This window comes from Vanessa atalanta, chromosome 25 (genome assembly GCF_905147765.1).
Source record: "Vanessa atalanta chromosome 25, ilVanAtal1.2, whole genome shotgun sequence".
Lineage (NCBI taxonomy): Eukaryota > Metazoa > Arthropoda > Insecta > Lepidoptera > Nymphalidae > Vanessa > Vanessa atalanta.
The window spans coordinates 2,254,235-2,272,770 of record NC_061895.1 but is presented as its reverse complement, the minus strand read 5'-3'; the positions used below and the strand labels follow the sequence as shown (position 1 = coordinate 2,272,770).

At 30.8% G+C, this 18,536-nt stretch overlaps 1 protein-coding gene across 6 annotated transcripts in view; it reads left to right on the top strand.

The window, feature by feature from the left end:
- Positions 1-18,536, top strand: part of LOC125073705 (zinc finger protein 408-like) — a 101,006-nt gene that overhangs the window by 64,186 nt on the left and 18,284 nt on the right. For all 6 annotated transcript variants that reach the window (XM_047684685.1, XM_047684681.1, XM_047684680.1 and 3 more), the window contains one exon: positions 8,451-8,682. In XM_047684685.1, the coding sequence (XP_047540641.1) occupies positions 8,451-8,682 (232 nt within the window). The remainder of the gene's footprint in view (positions 1-8,450; positions 8,683-18,536) is intronic.

Here is an 18,536-nt window from a genome sequence, read left to right as displayed (position 1 = left end):
TATTTTTATAAGTATTGAACTGAAAATGACTTAGGTTCCGAGAACTTTTAAACGATCATGTTACAGGATTAACTCTACTGAAACGAACTGGTCATTGAAGACAGTAATTACTTTATTTGGTGGTAGGGCTATGTGCAAGGCCGTCTGGGTAGATACCACCGACTCATCAGAAATCGTCAAACGGCAAACCTATTGCTGTGTTTTGAAGGGTGCTTGAACCAGTGTTACTACGGGCACAAGGGACATAACCTCTTAGTTCCAAACGGTGGCGCATTGGCGATGCAAGGAATGGTTACTAATTTTAAAAGAGCGTTGTTGACCACTGCCACATGGTGGCCCATTTGCCCCGTCTTCCTAAACAACGATATCAAAATACACGCTTCTAATAATAAGCAGCCTTCCTTATTACACCGATTCATTTATTTCTGTTATCATAAATTTGACATTCGAAAGGCAACACAATACAAGTCATCCTGTAAAAACATTTATAGGTAAAACTGGAAGTGTTACCATAAACAAATAATTATATATCTTTATTTTTTAATATAATATCTTTGTTTATACTTTCTTAACACCAAGGCCATTTTATATAAAGACTGATATAAATGAGTAACACACGCCTTGAACCGATAAGTACTTTGTTTAAAAATGTTTTTTTTTTTTTTCTCAATAATACATCGTGTGTCATCGTATGACATCATTAAATATTTTTTTATTACCGCCGTGACATTTATGGTTTTACTTTAATAAGTAAATAAATACTAAGTTCATAAATTTACAATAATCTTTTAGATTAAGATATTTATGTTTATTATAACACTTTAATTAAAATACAGGTACAGTCAGCATAGAAACTTATAAAGTTATTAATCATATTCATACAAAAAAAAGTCGTATAAACATTTAAAACAACCATTTTGCCCACATATATCGGAGCATGAACATCGTCAAATGTTTGAGTTCATTCAAATTGTTACTAAAACGGTTGTATAAATTTGGTAATCTTAACTGTTACTTGATATATGATGCTAACTGTACACAAATTCGTTTTTGTCTATGTGTGTGTGTAAATCTTTAAATGATTTACTATTTGTAATTCGAATCAGTCTTAAAAACATACTTCACTACATAAAGTAGCTTACAAAACCTCAATAATAATGAAGTATAAAATATTATTTAAGACGATGTGTATATATATTTATAAATAAAAAAGTAAACCCAATATAGTAAATAGACACAGTGTAATCACAGGCACAAGGGACATAACATCTTAGTTCCCAAGGTTGGTGGCGCATAGGTGATGTAAGGAATGGTTAATATTTCTTACAGCGCCTTTGTCTATGGGCGGTGGTGACCACTTACCATCAGGTGGCCCATATGCTCATCCACTAATCAATGCCATAAAAAAAGAGACACGTAGCTACTATACGTATAAAGAGTTGTCAGCAATGAAATAATTGAAATAGAACGTCACAAATTAAAATTCAATCAAAAATAATCAAAGGAAAGACGTCGCGAAGGCAATAATAAAAAAATAACTTACCCCTTTTATGTATCGGTGGTTTTTGTAACAACAAAATTACATACCTCACGGGAAGCGATAACTTGTTAATTGTAACTTTGACACCTGTTTCGTATATGTTGACAAGTGAACCACATGGGGTTACATTTGAATAAAAATTACTAGCTTTTAAAAATGGTTCCGCATGGATTCTCAGGCGAAAATATAAAAATGTTCACATATAAATTTGCCTGCGATACACGCTGTTGACAATCGTTGAGCTAGTTTCTAAAGTCGTTAACCTCGTGGTCTTGGATTCGAAGTCTAATAAATATTTCATTCAATGTTAGTATCAAGATTTTGGGAGTTAGAAAGCACACTCTCGGCTAATTTACCGCCGGATTATGGGAGTTAAAAAAAATCTGTCCCTATGCTTGTGTGTGTGTGTGTGTGTGCGTGGGTACTTCCGTTAAGATTACCTGCAATGCCTAAATCAGTATTATCAATCATCACTTTAAGCCCTGTATTGAAAAGGGGTTTATTTTCCTTCTGTTTAATAATAAAATAAAATGGATAACCTTTTATTTTAATTTTTCAATTTTAGGAAATTCAATTTTAGAAACACCGTTTTAGTATACTATTTAAATACCTACATATATTTAACAAAACATTTTTTTTAAACTTAAATTACTAAAACAAACTACCAAGCAAATTATTTTTGTGTTAACGAAACGTTTATTTTATTTTTTTAAAAACAGTTCATAATATGTGGTATCTAAGTCACATATAAAAATATTTTTTATAAGTATTTAAAATAAAATCACCTTGTAATAAATTTGTATAAGTCTTAGACATTAGTCTAAATGATTTTTGTATTCAATTCTTTTTACGTGTAAATTGCTTAAAGTATAATAACAATATATTATAATATAACAAAATTAAGAATATTGTATCTTGAACTATGCTCCAATAACCGCTCAGCCTTTGAGGAGTTTGCCCTCAAATTGAGGGATGCCACATAACCTAGTTCTGGACTCCTCCATGCTAATGAAATTCACGTGACACCGGACGCTATAGCGATATTTTTATAATTAATCTTAAAAGGGGGGTAGGTTTATATTTGACTACTCTCAAGGTGCTTTACAATGCATTTATATGGCTTCGATTTTCGTTTCAAGTTACGACTATCTTTGTGAATAGGTATGTATCCCGTATAGATTGACAAATTTTGATAGATTTTATTTTTTTACCTAATTTCATAATCATTATTTTTTTTTTATTTATGACATTTTATATTTTCTGTTATTCTAAAATGTAACGCGTTAAATATTTCGCACACTATGAAAACCGGACTTTCTATACATACATCGTCGGTATAAGAGTGCACTTTTATTTTTTAACGCATGCGCATCGTCGAGCTCATTTAGATTATATTTAGCCTGACCCGTGTAGCTGACACTGAACGAATTTTTCTGAACTTGACTCAATTCTTTTCAATGTTTATTTTTAAACATGTTAAATCTGATCTTTATCGAGTATTTATGCGGAGAACGAATACATATTTCATTTTGAAATTATCGCGCCGTCTTTTTATTTATAACTTTAAGATAAAATTGTAGCCTATTCGATAAAAAAGCTTTTATATTTAAATGGAAATTCGAATGTGTTCTATTTTCGAATTTAAAATTTTCACTATACTTGAATATAAAATTTGTAAAAATAATTTGACAATGATCGTTTCGAAAGTAAAACGTCGTAAATCGACTCTAGCTGATATGCTGTTTTGTTGCGTAAATCCTTCAGATATTATAATATTTGTAGTCTAATGTCCCGTATCATTGTCATATCACGATATTGTTCTACGTCATATTTATAGCCGTATACAAAATAAGTGCTCAATGTTAAAGTATTATATTCAATAAAATATTACTTACATATTAATTAACAGACAGTACGCTAATTGCCGAACACAGGATAATCGTATTAGAAAAAGTGATCCCGATTGTAAATATACAAGGAACCGACCATAGAGAATTTGTTTTTTTTTTCAAACAACGGTACATTTATCATTGATTATTAGTCCATAGATTGTTTTGCTATAAACCACGAGATGTAACGATATCTTCCACGCCACAACAATGCTTTGTATTGTTGTTTGGAGGGTTAGCGAACCAGTGTAATTCCCGACACAAAAGACACCGTCTTAGATCTGACGGTTGTCAGCGTGTTGGAAATGTTTGGGGCTTACGGAAATACCTAGACAACACCAATTCCCTTAGGTAGCCTTGTATTAACCATCTTTTGTATGGAGATAATATATCTTTAAATGATAGATAAATAATAAAATTTAGTTAAATAACATTTTATGACTCTATCTATTTGAGAAAGGCTTGGAGCTTATTCCACCACATTACTCAAAACAAGTTGGTGGAATGAAAATCTGCCAAGTGTGTGACAGATTTTCATCCGACACATAACCGCTGAGATAAATAATAAACATAAATTAAGCACATAAAAACTCAGAGTTGGTGGGATTTGAACCCATAATCCTTGGTTAAGATTCAAGTGATCTAATAACTGTGTCATTAAGACTAATATGAAAAATATTTTACACTTTTTTGTAAATTCATATATAACACTTTAACTCAGATGAAACTGCAGCGCACGCCTAGTTAAATTACAGCAATCTATGACATCTCACACTTGAATGTTCACGGAACAACAATGGCTAGTAAAATTCAAAATGAATTCAGTTATCAAGGCTCGAATCTTGTTAAAAATCGCAACGGAAGGGTTGCCCTTAATAGAGACTTAATTCCACCGCCGGAACGATTTACGGAAATATTATGATCTTTGCATTTTTCATGGGTTTTTTATGTCGTTTTTTATATTGCTAATTATAAGGGGTCGTCTGATCACGTCCCGTATTACGGTGATGAGTTAACATCAATAACGCCATTCTACTCAACCTTGAATTATAATAAAGAGTACTTTTTTTACATAATACGTAATATAAGAAGGTGAACTAGGAAATGAATCATCTGGTGGTAAAAGTCACATCACCAACGCACGACCAACCTTAGGAACTAAGATGTTATCCCTTGCGTCTGTAGTTACACTGGCTCACTCACACTTTTGATATACAACAATACTAAGTACTGCTGTTTGGCGGTAGAACACCGAGGGTTTTGATTAATTAGATTTAATAGGTGATGTCCTATCTTATTCGTTTTAGCTATAACTGCTTTTTGTATGTTTCCTTCCGTTCTCCATATACTGAACCCTCAATTGAATTCTTATAAGCTAGGCACTCAGCTATTAAATGCAAAAAAAATATTGACCCAATTAGTGAATTTCTTCGCAAGTATTTTCAATTATCACGTTTATGTTTTTTTTTTATATTTCTATCACAAAAATCAATTTTTAAAAATAACAGAATTGGCCACCATTCAATTATCTTTAATACGCAAACTATCTAGATTCTTTGAACTACCAAGAGTATAATTCTAAAAATTGTCGCTGAAATTTAAAAAAAAATCGATCGCTAAGCAGTCTGATGCTTCGAACTATTTTTTCACGAGTCTTGCAATATTGTACAGGAAATACACTTTGATAAATACTTCAAACCAAAATAACAAAAACAACTGAAGGAAACGCCGCATACTAATTGTCTTAATTAATTTTTACGATAGTATTGTATTTTTCTACCGGCTAAATGTGTTCGAGCGAAGATGTGGCACAAACATAACAGAAACGGGTTTATTTAGAAGCGATTATCATAAAACATTATAACAGTTAGGTCGATAGTGATATCGTTATAAATCTCTGAGTATATCTCACGTTGCGCCTTCCGGGAATAGAACCTTAGACCCCGGCATCATAGCGTATCAAAAGCATAAATTCTTTGCAATTTCTTCGTTGCGTGATCAAAACCTCTAGTTCCACTTTCTAACACGCGTGAAAGGGCTACAATGTCGATCAATTAAAGTACACCATACAATTTTCTTAGCACTTGATAAAATAAAATAAAAAAAAACTAACGTTATATTATTAAAAAAAAAATAAAGGTCAGGATTACTCACGGCTTAATATAGTACGTATATACAAACAAATCAGCGTCCGTCTTTTCCTGTTGTCTACTGAAAAATAAAGCCGTTTATTACAGGAAGGAGATAAGAAATTAAAAATATTTCATGTAAAACAACTTAATAAATGTTTATAACGTATTTTCCTCAATCAAAGCGGATTAATATAGCGTTACATTACAATTAGACATTGTTTTAGTATGCACGCGTTTTTTTGCGATGAAATGCCTTGTGATGTGTGGAATAAGTTCGAGAATGCCGCTTTTCTGTCCCAGGTATTTACTTTTCTTTTCGTATATCATAACTAACGTTTATCATTAAATTCCCTAACAAATTAATAATTTACTACAACAAAAAAAATCCCAAAGTGAGTAAAAAGAACACTCTGTATAAACACTTATTAGTTTAACCTTCTTATTTATTAACCGTAAATACAGCAATAAATAGAACCCACTATATTATAAATAGCGGTAAATACACTAAGTCAAGTATGAACTTATATCATAGGATTGAGGTGAAAATAATATATCGCATTCTAATAGCAATAATGTTAAAACGTGTATACATTTTCTTGGCCTACATTGTACGTTTGCGTGTCTGAAGTCGTTTCTTTGCAATCGCATAGAAGTAAGGTTTCGATAAATATACCTATGTAATATATAACTAAGATTAAACTGATTGCATTATTTGTTAACGACAATTGTTTATTTTACGTAATTAATTTATATTTGTGTATACTTTAATGATCCATTAATGTACTAACGGTAATTTATATCGTCAATTAAAAATAAAATTTATTTGGTTAATTTCAAATAAAATAAACGAGTATTTATTTGTTGTTTTGTTAGTTTATCGTTGAGGAAAAAATATAAAAATGTCGTTAACTAAATTACTATACTAAGCTGTGATCAGAAGTACCTACGATGTTAATTTTTACCGCACGATAAAATATTCACAATAATTTAGTTAGGTAATATTTCATAAATATTCCAAAATAATATTAATTACGTTAATTCAGAATTATAAAATTCGTATCTATCACAACACACCATTCATAAAGATAGAAAAAGAAAAACATTTATTAATTATAAATAAAAGCTTAGAAGTAAAATTATTACACACAGACAATAAAACTAATAACTGTTTTACTAAAAAAGTGCGCTTTACTATTCCAAGTTTTTTTTTTATACTAGTTCCTTAAAACGTAACGTTGATTTTATAAACTAAGAAAATTATTTATTTAACAAGATACATTAAATTTAAAGAGACCAATGTAGAGAAAGTAGATTTTAAAGAGAAGTACAAACTCACTAATCACTTAATTTTCATCGGTCATTATTTACATTGTGTGTATTAATCAAATACATAACATCGAAATAGACAAACGCAATTCAATTACAATATAAAACTACATTAGATAAAATTCTAAGAAGCACAAATCCCACCAGCAATCGCATATCAAAATATACCGCTCACGGACTATACGAAGGCGATAAATAATTTTAAGTCCCTATAATTCCCTCTTATCTGACTCACTGGTAGAAAGCAATTTCTTTACCATGGCAAAATTATAGGAGCCAGCGCGAAACTTAACACCCTCCACCTAATGTGGACTGTACACGGACGTACCGGGCCTATAATATCGTATGACGTATATTTTAACACATCATAGCATTGAGAGATTATTAAATAAGCTTATTTATTTATAAAATTTAAATCTTTTGAAAAAAAAATGATTAAGACGCGTATTTCTCGGTAAAATATGATTCAAAAGTATAGAGTTAGCGTTCGACGATTTCTATGCAGGATGTGTTATGATGCAATTTTATTTAATCCTGGAAAATAGTAACTAATATTATTTTTGTCGGTTTTATTGCCTTAATACCCGATTATAGCATATTCTGATGTAGAATTTTTATTATAGATTCAAGTAATTTTTGTTGATTTTTTAAAAGTGTTTTTTGGTATTTGTTTCGTGTTCATTGAACGTTTTAAAATGATTGTACTATTTATCAATTTTATAAATATATATGTCTTTATAAACACGGTATTCGTTTATCTAATAATTTTCTTGTCGGTTCTTCTCGGCAACTTTCCGAGCTGGTGGTAGCTTTGCATTTAATTCAATATTGTTTTCGATTCAAAAGCCTATTTGAATAAAGAATATTTTGATTTTGTTTTTATGCTTACTTTTTACTATGACAAAATATTTCATAAGCAAAATTTTAACTTACATAAAATTATTTTACTATAAGTAATCAATGTACATTTTAATAAACTTTACGTTGGGTACACAACTCACAAACAAATTTAATAATATGCAGTTTTCTGACTATCTATGAACTTAAATTTCATTTAAATCTATTTGATTAATTGATTTAGAAGTCTTAAACGAAAAGAAATATTTGCAAATCAATTTGAGATACTTTATAAGATAAAACTTCTTATAGAAAAATAATACGATCTATTACATAGCATTGTATGCACAAGTTCTATGTTTTAGTGAAAGTTATACAATGATACTAATCTATTATAAGAACATATCTTGTTTCATCTGAAAAGATTTATTTAATGTGGAAATAATGCGTTTAGTTTGCATTTCTCATAAAACTACTGGACCGATAAACAAAATCACACGAAAATCGAATCATCGAATTTTTATATAATTATACATTCTGTCGTGAGAAATATTTACTAATATTAAGATTTTCCAATTAATTTATTTTAAAGACATAACATCTCAAGTAACTATGAAACATATGTCTCCAATTCCCTTAAAGAAGGCACGAATTAAAAAACTTCAAAATCTAATCCATACTGCAATTTCAAATTACCATATAAATCAGCCAACACCCCGTTTCCAGATCTTCATGCACAAAAACGCCATGCAGATGCACGCGAGGGAGCTGCAACGTGGCTTGGGTGGTGAGGTGAAACCACACCAATGCCAGCAGTGCCTGAAATCATTCAGCTCGAACCACCAGCTGGTCCAGCACATCAGGGTCCACACGGGCGAGAAGCCGTACAAATGTTCCTACTGCGACAGACGGTTCAAGCAATTGAGCCACGTTCAACAACATACCCGGTTACATACAGGTTAGTTTAGTGAATAATATTTATTATTACTGATATTACTGACGTTTTTCCGGTCATACCATCGAAGTCAGATGATTTTCCGAACAAAAACACTCAACAAATATAATAGAATTAAAAAAAATCGTTTGGTGAAAAAAAAATTGCGCTTCCAAATAACTCCAGAAACTGTGATACTAACGTTAATTATGGTTTTAAATTTTTTGGAAATGTTTTTCGAAGATTATTACATCCGAATAACGAAGTTAGCTAAAACATTGAATTTACATTTAACTGAAACCATTAGAATGTTTCGAAACAATCATCTATCGCGGCATCCATAAGGTAAAACGTGATCTAAAGCTAGTGTAAATAAACAAATTTAATAAAACGCAAGCGCATACATCACGGCATACGGGATGTGTCTTCAGAATTCCAAATTTAAACCGGTCGGCCATTATAAAACAGATCGCATCGCGAGCTATTTCGCGCTTAAAAACATTCTCTCGATACGAAATTACTGTTTCAAAATAATAACGTATTTAATCTAATTTTTATAACTATTCAAATTTCAAATTTCGAATGCATAAAATTCCTTTTTTAAAATTAATTTCATTGCATTCATTTCACAACTAATTAACGAACCATACCATCCTCCCCGCAAAAATAAGTTCTTAAACATGTCGACGACATCAGAAGTTAGTAAAAACTAAATCCGATTTCCGTGGTTAAAATAGCAGTGGCCTTATAAAATACCTATAGCACTCATGCAACTCGTTATTCTGCCTCCATATACGTGCCGCAAAAACAATCCGAGACTAGAACAACTTTTATAATTAAAACTACGTTCGTTCCATTGGCCGGAGTTTCCGCGAAAAAAATTACGAACGCCGTATACGTGAAAAGCGGGAAAAAAATTGTCCAATGGTCTGCTATTGCCGGACGGCCGGCCAATCAGAACACGGCTTTACGCAACGTACATTCTACGTGGTTTAGAAAAAAAAATTCACGTGTTTTTCCATGTTCGAACTAGCCAATAGCGACGTTTCGGGCTATTCGTATGCGCAATATAATTAAATTAGTTATTCGGTGGGATCTTTTTTCAATGTCGAGTTTTATTGATATGTAGATGTAAACGACTATTAACATATTATTATATATTTTCTTGTTTAAATAATGTATAGTTAATTGATATCTAATAAATAATCCATTAGAGCGGAATACCATATCTCCATTTTATTATACGTTGTTTACCATTTAAATAATTTAAGTTTGGCATCATTTTAAGATACTTTTAAATGTATTTAAGTTAGTGATTATTTCTAATATATATGTAGGTATATAGTAGACGTCTAAACACTTATAATACTTTTTAAAATAAAAAAAAATAGAACAAAGCACTGTCAATGTTCCCACACTTTTTCACACAATAGTCAATAGCAGTGTTGCCAGTAGTAATTAAATATTTATTCACGGTTCACGATGATTGTTGGCTGCCAGTGCGTAATGAGTTTTTTAATTGTCGTAATTACAGTAGTGTCCACATATGACGGCCAGTTGAAGTGTGACTTTGAAATTTAACATGTTGACTTTACGGACACTTAAATGTAGTGTAAAATTGTATTTTCTTTTTTTATTTAATTTTTGTTAAATATTAATCGTGTATACAACAAAAGTAAAAACTTTATTTTTAAGAATTTATTTAATTTAAAAATAGAATTATTTTTTTACATTTTTAAATAAATTGACTATTTTAATAACGATGCGATAATTTTGTGTCTAAAAAGCGGAAGCAAAATCTTATAAAAGAACGAACGTTGCTTTCAATTTTTCCATTCACTTTAATCAAAGGGAGAGATTTTAAAAGTTTTTCAAATAAATAGAATGGCGAAGTAAAAACTCCGTCTTTTACGTCAATTACTTCGATTTTACATAACAATGGCTCTTCGGAGTCCATCTTTATTTATTTTAAAATTAGAACTTACAAACGGAACGAAATGTATTCGTTTGAATTTAGAATAACATTTGTCAAAACGAATACATTTTATAACTATAGGTCAGATAGGAACCGTTAGTACAACACAAATCCAAATAATAAGTCTACCTTGCTAATGAAAAGGTTATGTATATGTAGGTAGGTTTTATAGATATCTTCATAAAAACAAAGATCTCCACTGCATCTGTCTGCTTGTCAATCCGAACACTATCAACTACTACCGAAAGGATTTTCATTTGGTTCACTAATGGGCCGAGTTCATGAGGAAGGTTTAACTATATTATATTTATATATAAAAAAAGCATATCATTATTACCATATAACTAATACTTATGTTACGAAAAAAGTTTTATAAAGACTTATTCCACTCGTGCGAAACCGGGACAGCTAGCTAGTGAGTTTCGATTATAGAGTATTATATTTCGAACGATTCGTATTTATCTTTCCGGTACAATTATTAGGAAGTTCGCGTTAAAGTCATTCGTACGCGTCATCATAAATTGAATATTCGAACTGACCAATGAAATAATTACACAATTATATGGTATTTGCAAACGTTTTTTCTATATGATATCCCTTTTTACGAATACTATTCATATAATGTTCATAGTTTTGTAAAAAAGCTTATGTGAAATGAATTAAAATAGTTGAACATATTAAACATCACATTGTAAACTAAAATACTATAAAAAAACTTTAAGTAAGGAAATTTAGTAATAATAATAATAATTCTAAATATGAATTACGTTTGTTTTTACATTCAGAAACAGAACATTAAATTGACATCATTTTTTTCCAAAAATCATGTGATCCAGAGGGCAATATTTAACAAGAGAAAATTTAATTCACACGTCAATAGTTTAATTCAAAAGCCGATGTAATTGCGACTTATATAATCATTTTATAAACTGAAACCTTCTTCGAAACGCACTGCATCTCCTGGAAAAAGTTTTATGTATATTGGTTTAGTTGTTTTTGACGATTGACACGGTGGTAGTGTTTATTTGACCATCAGTAAGTAAGTGTAATGCTTTTATGTTGAATAAAGGAATTTGAGTTTGAGAATTATGTGTTACGAAATAAACGCACCTTTATTTACTACTGTATATTATGATTTGATATGTTTTAGGGATTAAATTTCACCAGAGTTTAATGTTTTACGAGTACCTAACTTATAAATGTAATATTTTATAATGAGAATGCTAGTTTTAACAAGTTAAGAATAAAACACAATGTTAATATTTTAACAAACAATAGCTTAGCATTATCATTAAATCTTAAACGAGAAATAATAAAATAATTAACAATAATTGTTTGCAAATCAAATTAAAGAAAAATAAACACTAATGTTCTCAAGCTTGTTTATATCTTTGGTGGTTTTTGTGTTGGATGACTACTCATTTACCATGTGGTAGGATTTTGTCTGGGTGGGTATTATCCACTCATTAAAATTCTACCGTCTAAGATAAATACTTCACATTGCTGTGTTCCAGTTTGTATAGTGAGTGAGCCAGTGTAAATATTGACATTAAGGTCCTTAGATCCTATTGTTAGTTGTGCATTGATAGTCTGTTTAAGGAGTGGTTTATTCTTCCAGTGGTATTATCTGTTATTTGTGTGAGTGCGTGTGTGTCTATGTGTATGTGGAAGGGCAAAAGCAGTAATTGTATCTGGTATTATATAAGCTCTTGTTATTTGTACTAATATTATAACAAATATAATACGAAAGTAACTCTGTCTATTGCGCTTTTACGGCTAACCTGAACCGAATTTAATTAAATTTGCTATGAAGCTATTTTTAATGCCTAAAGCATACCACTGCTCATAATACGCAGGTGAAACCGTAGGCGAAAATTAGTGTAAAATATTTAAAAAGAACTCTTTCCATACATCTCGATTGCGCTTAAAATAAGTCATTGTAACTTCAGATGCGAGATTAATATCTAAAATTGACATCGCTTACATTATGGATTCAAAATTTAAATCAGAGGGTTTTATTGTGACCAACGGATGTGTATATTGATTTAAAGAAGAAGTTATTATAATTTGAAAAAATACATTTTTATAGTATAGATAGTCGGACGCCCAAATGGTCCACCTGATGGTAAGTGGTCACAAGCACTCACAGACAATGGCGCTGCAAGAAATATTAACCATTCCTTAAATCACCAAGACGTTACCAACCTTGGGAATTAAGATGTTATTGTGCCTGTAGTTACACTGGCTCACTCACCCTTTAAACCGGAACACAAAAATACTGAGTAGTACTGTTTGGTGGTTACTCATAGCTTGCACTTAGTATATGTAGTCGTTGAGAGTGACTGAGGCCGGAATTCGATATGTTCATATGGTCCTATGTATTTACTTATTTTTTGTAATTATAACATTATATTTATTAAAAATATATATTTATTAATATAGAATCTCATTAGATCGAAACTTCATCATAGGTCCAGATAAAAAAGCGCAGGTGCGCTGACAAGTTGCTGAGATCTTACGCTCGAAAGCGCGAAAACTCGATATTAAACTGTAAAGACGAGGCGAGGTGAAATCGTCAAGCCCGAATCGTATACATTACTCTTATAAACTATAATCCGTATTTATTTGATATAGGTAACGTAATATCATAAAGGATCGTTTACTATTTAAGTGTGGGTTTTTTCACTAAGTTTTCCTACATCGATAATGAGATTGTTTCTAACCAAAAGTAAGCCCATAATTCAGTGGTGCTGGCCTGTGTTTGAACCTACTATCATTGGTTAAAATTTACGTGTTTTAACCACTTAGCGATATGACTTTTATATAAAATAATCAGTATAAAAATGAATAGTTAAAAAATCCTAATACTTTAGTTTGGTATTTTTTAAGACAGAATTCTCCTCTATTTTAATATTTTACCACGACACTGATTTATTTATAAATTTGACACAATAGACCGTCACATATGAAATTAAAAACACAAAGTGAACACATAAGAACCTAGTGTTTAACCAAACTATGTGTAAAACTAAAAGTAAAAAAGCAAACTATAAGCAAAAAGTGGAAATTCTTTCCATCGATAGAAATCTTAGCGTTTAAAGAGTTCCAGCTAAAGTTTAAATTGTGAGCGTTTTTCGATCAAGTGAATTTTCTTACGTAACCCTAAAAATCGGAGCCAGCCAACAAAGACTCACTGTCCGAGTGGAAAGTATTTTACTAATTTACGGAGTTTTCATCCCTTTTGAAACAGTCGAGAAGTTTTTTTAATAACATTTTCTGATATCACTTTTGATTCTTTGCGAGAGGTGATTTAAGTTTGGAATAAAAATGTCTTCCATTTATTTCAATTTTTTTATTCCGTGTTTCGTAAAGTGTGTCGAAAATTATTATCTTTATATTTGATGTTTAAAATGAACGAATAGAAATATAAATATTCATAAATAAAAAACAAACAGGTGAATATAGAACTTACCGAAAATAAAAATAAAACAAGCAAACAAATCTATTATATATTCTATAAGCGTTATTACAATCTATTTAATAACGCTTATTTCAAACAAATGTCCATATTGGATGATCTCTATGGTGATAGGGAGGTGTGATTTAGATTCCTACCGCAATTATTTTGCAAGCTTCTTCTCTTAAGCTTAATAGCTCATAATAGCCTTCAGCACGAAACGAACCTACGAATATTATTCAGAAACAACCTACTGCGCGATCGACGTCAAAATTTTCAATCGTCATCATCAAGTGTATATCAAATTCCAAATGTAATTTAAATATTAAATAACTATTTAAAATTTTCAAATGGAATACCATTTTTAAGGATCCAAAATCAAAAATATAAACCAGAGCAGAAACAACAATGTTGCTTACATATAAAAAATATATACTTATATATATTTAAGTAAATTATTACTTTAAAAGTATAACGTCGATGCCAATGATTATATGTTTGTTTGAGTTGAATTCCGTACATGTGTTATTGTATAATATATCACGTATTTACACTAACACATCAACACGCACACACATCCGTTTTTTATATAATGATGTAACAACGTAAACGCGTAAGCCACACTTACGAGATCGCTGTCATATTAAACAGTCCTGATACGAAATTGTGCATTTGGGGGGTGTCGTGTCAACTATCACTTATATACCTACATGTGGGGGTTGATCTGGGAGTGGGGAAATCAATACAGTCATTGCGTCGCGATGACGGTGACCCCGCGGCTAACAAAATTTCATGCTATTTTCGTATTTATATAAAACAGGATACAGTCGATTTTCCTTTGAACTCTCATTTTGAATATAAACATGTATATTACATACATGCACAATATTCAGTAATATGATCGTGAATACTAAATACGGTGACGCTTGAAATTCTCTTTTATGCACTATTTCCATTAATATTATATTTAATATGTATTTCCATGTCCAAATTACTTTGATACCTACAGCTCTGTTAAATATATATTGAAGACGTACTTTATTTATTTGGTTCACGTATTAAATAATTATCTATATTAATTTCATCATTTTATCGCTATACATTAAAGAATGATGATATTCTTTGCAATGTATAGTACATTCAGATACCCTATACCCTACGATACCTAACCTAACCAAATACAGATGATATTGGGCAAGGGTGAATAGAAATGTACTCTATCGCACACTCTGATAGTCCAATAGCACTTTAAATCAGGCACAGAATCCTGTAACAATGACAATTTACTAACTCTAAAGAAATTACTCCTTTAGGCAGAATGACAAATTGGATATCTGGATACTCACCGTCTTCACACCCACAAACATAGGCATTCTTAGAAATATTAGGGATTTTTGACATCTACAATGCGCCGCCAACATTAGGAACTAAGATGTTATGTCCGCTACTTACAACGGGTCACTCACCATTGAAACCGAAGCACAACAATACTAAATATCACCTATCCAGACGGGCTTGCCCAAAGCCATACCAACTGCTATCTACAAAAACTACAGTCTATGCATACATATTACTCATATACATCGCTAAATATTAAAATGATGATAGAAATACAGAAATACTGAACCACAATGCGGTCGGCGGCTAATGCATTTCCTTTAAATTAAACTAAGCTATATCGTATTGCGGAATAAATGATAGCCTAATGTATGGCCAGTGTTCGATTTTGTTTTAGTAATTAGATTGGATTTAGTATTTAGTTAGAGAGAATTAATTTATTTAAGTTAATATAAACATTTGTATTAAACGCACAAAGGGCTTATTTAAACGCAACATGCATTAGACTGAGCCGTGTTACGTATGGGATAATAGTTAATATTATTTAGGTCGTGTTTTGTTTTTGATTATTAATATTTATAGTGTGTGAATTTGTCTCTATGTCTATCAAATTTTTACGGTTTTGGTTGAGCTTGAATTCTCAAGAAATGTGTGCATTTATAACACCCCGTTTGGGATGAAATGTCGGATGATGAGATGAGTTGAGATGAATGTCTGTGGTATTTATCTTTACTAATTTTATAAATAGGTAAAGGTTGTTTGTAAAGTGTAATCTACAAAACTCGAAAAATCTAATTAAAAAAGGAAATCACTTGTAGCGTATTAAATTATTCTTGGGAGCTATAGAGTTTTAATAATGTTTATGTCATAACATTTTCTTTATAAAATTCGCACCGGGCGAAACCAGGAGCGGTTTATGATATGACAGATGTCACAGACAGTGTGATTTTCATTCGCTTAAAAATAATACATCCTGTAAATTTCTACAGCTGGATTGTCACTGCCTCTTCCTTTGATAAGGTCTTGGAGCTTATTCAAATTTACTGCTCAGCCAGGTTTCAAGTTTCAGTTAAGATTTATATGTTCTCACCACTGGGCCACTGCGATTCATTCTCTTGCTTCATCATTTTCTTAACCCATTTATACCTTTTCTACAGTCGCGTCAGATTTCATCCAACTTTTTTCCTCATTCAATTCGCACATTTATATATAAATTTCTTTCATATTAAATAACATTGAATTATACACATATTGTATCGTTTCTACATACTTTAGGTATCACAAAAATATGCGCCATCTTTTTTTTCCATCCATTTACTTGTGATTCGACGTTAAAAGTAAGGGGACGATAAACCACCATTGGGAATTGTGGTAACTTGAGCACATAATCCATCTTATAATTTTCGAAAAATTTTAATGGAAAAATTTGTCTGGGAGAAAGAAATCCGGCCCACTGGGGATACTAGCATTATAAATGTGGTGTCCTCTTGATAGATTGTTGCTATATATTGAATTATATTACGCGATTGAAATATTTCTATCGAAATTAAAAAATAAAAATCATTAATAATATAAAAACCAATACAAGATTATATGGATGATTAAAAAAACTAGGAGTTACCATTGCTTACAAGATAAAAAGAGTACCTACTGAGTTTATTGGCGATTCTTCTCGGCAAATTACAATTCAAAAGCTTGCTTGTAAGAGCCAAATTCGTTGACGTTAAATAAAAAAAATAATCAAAATTATTAATTACATTGATTGATTGATTGATTGCTTAGGTGCTTAAACTATACCAAAGACAGTATCGAGAAACTTGAATCGGTTTCTCATGAACGAAGCTAAGCATTACAGCAAGTCTAGGCTAGAATCAGTGTCGGTTATTTTATAAAATATTTTATGGCACTATAAAATTGCGTAAATGGTGGACCTATTGCATTCTCTACCAGCCAACGTCTAGACGAATACGAAAGGTTGTTATGTGTGTATAATGCAAGTAAATTAAAAAGTACATATAATTCTAACAAATGATGATATACATACATATTAATTAAAACCATGTATTTTTCTGCCGAAATTTCCAAATTTAAATCACTCTACATTCATGTTTAATAAATAACTTTTTAATGTTGTTATTAGTAAAAAAAAGAAAGTTTTTAACGAAAATTATGAAAATTTGAATCGGAAAGTTTCACAAAAACAAAGTATTTTAAACTCAGTTCTGTCAGTAGTATACACGTGGGAGAGCAACATTGTAACAGTTGAAAATTTAACGAAACTTTTTCACGTCGAAAAACCATTTCGAATTTATTTTTGGTTTTATTGCGTTCTAAAATAAGTCAAGACTTTTATATTCTATATTAATTGGTTCATTAAATGTGAAATATACTTTATTCGAGTAGGCTTTTACAAGCAATTGTGGACGGTATTAAACGTAAGGTACCACCGGTCGGAAAATACTTTCTTAATTTATTAATTACGTGGACTTTGTTATCCATATATTTGAAGATATTACAAGCTTTCAAACAATATTGCTTCATAAATTACCAAAAATAATAATCATTTTAAAACAATCCAATTGGAAATATTTCAAAATGGTCGTAAAATAAATAAAATCCTATCGAAATGCTCGTAATTTCCATGATTGGTCCAGAGTCCCTCGCTTATCTTTTTTTGTGTCATTTTTTTTTTGTTCGTTGCGTCTTTATTCCACCCTCCAGAAAAGAGGGCAGCTTATTGCTCGACGTACTGTTCTTGGTATTTTAATATTTAATTTTTGTCTTTAATATACGTGTTTATTTTTTTTCGACGAAAGATTTGACATAATATTTTAATTTAGTGAAGACTTTGAGAAACAGTGCACTATAAATTATTCTGGTAATTACTAGCAAATTTTTTTGCAAGCAAGTCGTCTGGCTATCTAGCACCCACTTATCACATATTGTACCGCCAAACAGCAATGTTGTGTTATGGTCTGAAGAGAGTCAGTGTAAACTACAGGCATAATAGCAATAACAAGTTAGTTCCCAAGGCAGCGCATTGCTTATATAAAAAATGCATAATAATTTTTGACAGTTTACCATCAGCTCGCCCATTTGCCAGTCGAC